This window comes from Chrysochloris asiatica, unplaced genomic scaffold (genome assembly GCF_000296735.1).
Source record: "Chrysochloris asiatica unplaced genomic scaffold, ChrAsi1.0 scaffold00002, whole genome shotgun sequence".
NCBI lineage: Eukaryota > Metazoa > Chordata > Mammalia > Afrosoricida > Chrysochloridae > Chrysochloris > Chrysochloris asiatica.
Window position 1 is genome coordinate 31,103,074 of NW_006408520.1, and position 7,432 is coordinate 31,110,505.

Genomic DNA, 7,432 nt, shown 5'->3' on the forward strand with positions numbered 1-7,432 from the left:
GTGCTCTTTGATTTTCATCAGTAAATGTTTTAAGTCCTCTTCATTTTCAGCAATCAAGTTTGTATCATCTGCATATCGCAGGTTGAGCATCTAGTGTAGATGCTCAGTAAATATTTCTTGAATGAGTGTGTAAGCAAATGAATGAATAAATAAAATGGTTATGGTGAGTGACAAACTGGCCCAGCAGTGCCAACACAGGCAATGCCTGCATTCGAGTAACCCGAGAAGACACCCGAAGTCCCATTATTGTGTACCTTTTCTAGAGTATGTATGTGTGCAGTTTGCACACATATCAAAGTGTGTGACCTTCCTTCTGATTCTTACCCTCCTTATGGTATGAAGTGGACTCCCACTGCTTCTACAATTAGTATTGGCTGGAGTGTGAGCAGTATAGATAGAGCTGCTACAAGATCTGCCAATCTTGTAGGTGGGAACAGGTATTGGTTGCTATGGAAGAAATCCCTACTCCTGGAGGCCCCATGTGTGCAGAGTAGAACTGTGTAGTATTTTTAAGGCTGTGAACGTTTGGAAGCCCATTGCCAGATTTACTTTCAAGGCATCTTTCAGTGGGAAAGTTTGTGACTACTTTGAGAGCTGACTTAAAGGCGTCCATGGACAATAAACAACATTCTTATCAACGGAGAAAAGATGGAAGTTGTCAAGGACTTCATTCTTCTTGGATCAATTATCAACACTCATGGAAGCAGTAATCAAGAAATCAATAACGTATTGCATTAGGCAAATCTGCTGCACAAGATCTTTTTAAAGTGTTGAAGAGCAAAGACGTCAGCTTGAGGACTAAGGTGCGCCTGACTGAAGCCATGGTAGTTTTAATAACCTCATATGCATGCGAGAGCTGGACAGTGAATAAGGAAGACCATAGAAGAATTGATGCTTTTGAGTTATGGTGTTGGAGGAGAATACTGAAAATGCCATGGACTGCCCATAGAACCAACAGATCTGTGTTGGAAGAAGTGCAGCCAGAGTGCTCCTTGGAGGCCAGGATGGCCAAACTTCATCTCTCATACTTCAGACATATTGTCAGGAGGGACCAGTCATTGGAGAAGGATATCATGTTTGGTAAGGTAGAGGGTCAGAGAAAAAGAGAAAGACCCTCAGCAAGATGGAGTGGCCAAGTGGCAGCATCAATGGGCTCAAGCATGGCAACAATCATGAACTTGGCCCAGGATTGGGTAGTGTTTCGTTCTGCTGTGCATAGGATCGCTATGGGTCGGTACCGACTCGATGGCACCTAACAACAATCTTTACAAGGACACTAGATGTCCTCATCATCCACGCACACACTCAAAAATTTTTGTTGGAACAGAGATTGAGTGGTGGCTGAGAAAGGTGTCAAAGCCCCTGGTAAGGTTCCTCAACTCTGCAGGACCAGAATATCAAGTGGTAAGGAACACATTGTTCTCCATTACTCTGTTAAGGACACTAAGCATGCTAGTGCACCTAAAGTTTTAAATGTTTCTTCTGTTACAGAGAAGAAAATGAAAGAAACCAACTTAACTCACACCTAACTTTTCTTTAGGACTCTTACCAGAAAGTCAATTTAATAATTGCAGTGAGACATACATTTCTCATGAGGAAAACCTTGCCAAAGGTAAGGAGGTTAAGGCACTTTGGGAGGCTATAAATCACCCTAGAGATCCTATTTACATTACCACTATCATTAGAGACAAGCCGTCACTGGCTTCCTTCTGACATATTCCTGAGCCCCACTGATTGTCTAGCCAAGGACGGCAACATACCATTCACATTTTTCTTCCATTTTGCATGTCTGTTGTTCCAAGAGGCTACTTCATTTTTGATGATACTATTTCCAAAGTTTGGGGCAATCAAAAATTCCCCCAAGGTTTTTGAGTATTGAAAGAGATTTCAAAAGATACAAATTTCCCTTTTATCAATGACAGCATTATCTGACAATCTTTGGATTCACAAGTGAACTCCCCACTATAACCACCACCACCACGGTTTCAGTTTTCCTGTTCCAAACTGCCTCCGAGCCTGACCTTTTGTGGTTTGCCTCTGCTCAGAGTAAGGAACCTCTGAGTGTCTCGGCTCATGCTCAGGGGCTTTGCCCCCAGACAAACAACAGTTATGTTAGTATAAGTAAGAAGGATAATCCTTTCCATCTGAGAGGGATCAAAACAGGGACTGCTGATCAATAATTATGTCTACAATAACTATGTTCTTACTATGTATAATCACTATGCATGCATTTTTAAAGTTGTTTTGTTTTTTTTTTTTAAACTATGAGATAATTTTAGACTGACAGAAGAATTGTAAGTATTATACACAGTGTTCTCACACCCAGCATCTCCTTATGATATTTTAAAAGCGAATCCCTACAAAATCTATGACGTTACTACTAACAGTACTCTTATTATCTTATTTGAGACAAATACTCAGTCATTACATAATCATGGCCCTGGATATGTGACAATCAGATTTCAGAGTGGTCGTTTATAAAGTATTTTCTTCTTATTTTTAACTGTTTACTGCAAGAATGACTCACAGGTATTCCATTCTTGACCATAACTTCTCTAATCTTCCCACATTCATAACACTTAAAGTTGCCGCTTTCTCTATTCTCAGAGAAAGAAGAGCAAGTGAGATGCTGCTGCTCAGCAGTCCTGAGCGGATCCATGGCTTCAAAGGCAATCAAATGTAGAGTTCCCTATTATTGAAAGGATCCGAGTTGTTCCTTAAGTGAGAACTTTGTATTTGGGACTCTGAAATTAGGATCAGAGAGATGGTGTTCACTTTTAAGAATAAAGGGAGAATCTGATATTTGCCAAGGATAAAATCAGGCAAAGGAATTACTCTGTGAATCTCACAAAACTGCTGAATTTAGGTGGCTCGTTGCGCTGTGGGCTAATGCATCAGACTGCAAAGTCATTTGAACTGCAATGTTGATGGTTCAAGCTCACCTGCTGCTCCTTGGAAACCCTCTACAGGGTCGCTATGAGTCAGAATTGACTTGATGGCACTTAACAACAACAAGGTAGCATAGTGGTTATGAGTCAGGCTGCCAACCTCAAGGTCAGCAATTCAAAACTACCAGTGGTTCCACGGGAGAAAGATGAGGTGTTCTGCTCCTGTAAAGATTTACAGCCTTGGAAGCCCTGTGCAGGATCACTATGAGTCGGAATCGATGCCACAGTACTTACCAACAACAGCAGTAACCCTCATGCAGAACTAAATAATTTTCAATGAAATAATCCACAGCTAGTAAATATAGACTGAGCACTAACAATGTAATGTGTCAAGGCCTAGATTAAATACATTTCATATATTATTGCATCCTTCATGAGAATTCTAATGGTGAAGTATTTTTTTATCAACCTTTTACAGATGAAGAAACTGAGACTCAGAGATGTAAAAATAACTTGCCAGGTTTGCCCAGATGGAGTTCAAGAACTCATGCTGTCTCTATGACGACGGGATGCTTAATTATCTTACCTTTATTTGTTGAATGAGTGCTTCATCTTCTGGCACATCAGGGTCAATTGCAACTACAATTCCTTCATAGCCATTATTATTCAGCTGAATAAGTGAGTTGCTCAAGGCCCCTTCTAGAAGGTGGAGGACCAAGATGAAAACAGAGGTCTTAAATGACCCCATTGCTGCTTGTGAGCAGCAATGATTTCTCTCTTGGAAAATGCTGCTTTGGGAGGTGTCTTTCTTTAGCCCTCTATATATATGATTATAGATTCACACATAGTTTCAATTATCAACATTATCAGAAGTGGCTTATCACAGGATTTTAACCTCTTGACCCCAAATTATTTCACTATTCCTTTTATCTTCAGTATGAGGAACAATAATTTAGTCTCAAACCCTGTGTACTTTGAAATATAAGTATATGTATATATACATATATATATATATATATATTATATATTTCTTTTTTTTTGAAAAAAGCATTAGTCTTCCCTTCAGCTATGCCAGATGTTGGTAGTAAGGGTGGGGAAGCCTACACCCAGTTCTCTGAAAGTGCTCATAGTTGATAAGCAACTTGGCCATTGAAAGGCTTGTTTACTTCTCACAAATGTTTGTCCAGCCAGGGGTATTGACCCACCCAACCTCATCCCCTAACACTCACTTGCCTAGTGGAGGCCTAACATTTAATATATCCATTAAGCATTCATTAAATATAACTCATATGCTCAACTGAGTGGCCTCATGGTGACCTTTGTTTTTATCCCAACTTTTTACATAAACCCTAGTAGCATCTGATTTTACCTTTAGACAACCCAGTTACAACAAAAGCATTGGCAAACAACATTAATGTTATTAAATATTTTGATAGAATTTATTTATCACTTTCCAAAGCAAACTCCCTCAACTTTCTTCTGTAGAAGACTTCTGCTTCCTCTGCTCTGTGACTCTTGCAAAATTCATATTAACATCATTAAATAAGTGCTGGACTGTAAGGTCAGTTTGAACTACAAGGTTGGTGGTTCAAATTCACCAGCTGCTCCTCAGAAACCCTATATGTGTTTGCTATGAATTAGAACTGAGTCAATGACACTTAACAGCATGTTACTCACATGACAATCATGAATCTGGATTGTCAGCTAATGCACAGATTATTTCAAGTTTGTGCAGCCTCAGATGCAAACTCCAATGATTCCATCATTTTCTAGTCTTCATATTACTTGAAATGAACCTTCATTCTATTACTTCATTTTCCCTTCACAGAATAGTAAACATCACTTTTATCTTGTATGTCCCTTTTCTTTGACGTGGGTTCTTAAAAATTAAATTAGCATTTATTGATAACATCACTTAAACAATTAGAAAAGAGTGGAAGCATTCAAATATAAAGTGGTTATCCAAATGGCCCCAAATATGCCTTTATAGAGAAAAATATGTATGCATTTATTGTACATATGAAACAAAAATATATTTTGCCATCTAAATAATAGCAGATTCTCAACTATATATAAGGGAACTTCAAAAAGTTTGTAGAAAATAGAGTGAAAAGATAATGGAAAAGTTCCACAAGCTATCTGAAGTCTGTGTCTTCACTTGGATTTCCTGAAAAAAAAAAAATAGAGCCTAAGGCAAGGCCCTAGTGTGACATCATAGGATAAGCACTAGACTGCAAGGTCGGAAGTTCAAACTCACCAGCTGCTCCTCAGAAACCTTATGCAGGGTCGCTATGCATCGGACTCAACTCAACAGCACTTAAGAACAAGTTAAGGTAATTACAAGGTCGTTGGTCCAAACCCACCAATTGCTCTTCAGAAACCCTATACAGGGTCACTCTGAGCCGGAATCACCTAATAGTACTTAACATCAACAACAGCAAGATAAGGTAAAAGACTCCAGTTTTCTGTATGGATTGTGCCTATATGTGAAGAAAAAAAAGGAAATCCTTACAAATGGGTCCATAAGTGAAACAATGATAAATGAGGAAGAAATTGAAAGATTTCATTCTACTTGAATCAACAGTAAGCACCTATGGAAGCAGAAATTAAGAAATTAAAAAAACAAAACCAAGATTTCACTTTGATGACTAAAGAAGTTTAATGGATGGAAACCATTATTGTTTGTATATTGCTGTGATGGAAACTGTTATGGCTTGTATATTGCTGTGATGCTGGAAGCTATGCCACCAATATTTTAAATAACAGCAGATTTACCATGGTATTTAACTGAGCTTTCAGATTAGGACAAACTAGGAAGAAGGAGAGGTGACCACATTTGAATGGTTAGTTAGCCACTGAACTGTTATGAATAGCAGCTGAAAATCGTCAGTTCTAGTGCTGGAAGATGAGCTCCTCAAGTTGAAAGGCACTCAAAATACAATTGGGGAAGAACTGCCTTCTTAAAATAGAGTTGACCATAATGACATGGATGAAGTTAAGCTTCCAAGACTTTCATTCGCTGACATGACACAACTCAACTGAGAAGAAACAGCCGCAAACTCCACTAATAATCAGAACATGGAATGTATGAAGGATAAACCTATGAAATTTGGACGTTATCAAAAATAAAGCAGAATGCATAAAGATAGGTATCCTAGGCATTAATGAGCTGAAATGAACTGGTTTTGGCCATTTTGAATCCAACAGTCATATAGTTTCCTTTGCCTGGAATGAAAAGTTAAAGAGGAATGACATTACATTCATCGCCAAAAAGAATATTTCAAGCTCTATTCTTAAGTACAATGCTGTCTGGGACAGGATAATTGCCATATGCCAGTTGTTGTTGTGAAGTGCCGTTGAGTCGGTTCCGACCCATAGCGACCCGGTTAGGGTTTCTGAGGAGCAGCTGGTGAGCTTGAACTGCTGACTTTGCAATTCAAATGGCTTTGCAGTCTGGCACATTAACCCACAGTGCCACACCAGGACTCCCTATGCCAGTTAATACCACTATTATTCAAGGTGCTCTGGTAGCATAGTGGTTACATGTTGGGCTGCTAATCTCATAGTCAGCTGTTTGAAACTACCAGCCATTCCATGGGAGAAAGATGAGGCTTTCTGCTCCTGTAAAGATTTCCAGCCTCAGAAACCCTATACAGGGTTGCTATGAGTATGAACTGACTCCACAACACATAACCACCACTGCTATTATTCAACTTATGCAGCAGCTTCTAAAGTCAGTGCTGATGAAATTGAAGAATTCCACCAACTTTTTCAGTCTGAAATTAAACATGCAATCAAGATGCACTGATAATTACTGGTGATTGAAATACAAAGGTTGGAAATAAAGAGGAAAGATCAATAGTTGGAAAATGTGACCTTGGTGGTAGAAGTGAACACGGAGATATCACGATAGAATTCTGCAAGTCCAACAATTTCTTCATTGCAAATATCTTTTTCCAATAACATAAAAGACAACTATACACCTGGTCCTCACCAAATGGAATACACAAGAATCAAATTGGCTATATCTGTGGGAAGTGATGATGGAGAGGTTCAATATCATCAGCCAAAACAAGGTCAAAGTCAGACTGTGGAACAGTCTATCAATTGCTTATATGCAAATTCAGGCAAAAGCTGAAGAAAACTAAAGCCAGGCCAGAAGAGCCCAAATATGTCCTTGAATAGATCCCACCTGAATTTAGAGTGTATCTCAAGATTGAATGCATTAGACACTAATGACCAAAGACAAGAAAGTTGTGAGAGGACATCAAGAACATCATACAGGAAGAAAGCAAAAGTAACTAAAAAGACAAGAAAAGCAGAAAAGATCAAAGTGGATGTCAGAAGAGGTTCTGAAGCTTGCTCTTGAGTGTAGCACTTCTAAAGTGAATGGAAGAAATAAGGAAGTTAAAGAACTGAAAGAAAATTTCAAAGGGGAGCTTAAGAAGACAAAGTCAAATATTGTAATGAAATGTACAAAGACCTGGAGTTAGAAAACCAAAAGGGAAGAACATGCTTAGCATGGTGTTAGAGGAGAATACTGA

At 38.8% G+C, this 7,432-nt stretch overlaps 1 protein-coding gene across 1 annotated transcript in view; it reads right to left on the reverse strand.

Annotated features, from left to right (window-relative positions):
* The window catches only part of CLCA1 (chloride channel accessory 1), a 42,427-nt gene extending 38,791 nt beyond the window's left edge, over positions 1–3,636 (reverse strand). The window contains exon 1 of the mRNA XM_006830989.1: positions 3,475–3,636. Coding sequence (XP_006831052.1) covers positions 3,475–3,636 — 162 coding nt within the window. The remainder of the gene's footprint in view (positions 1–3,474) is intronic.
* Between the last annotated feature and the right edge of the window lie 3,796 nt (positions 3,637–7,432).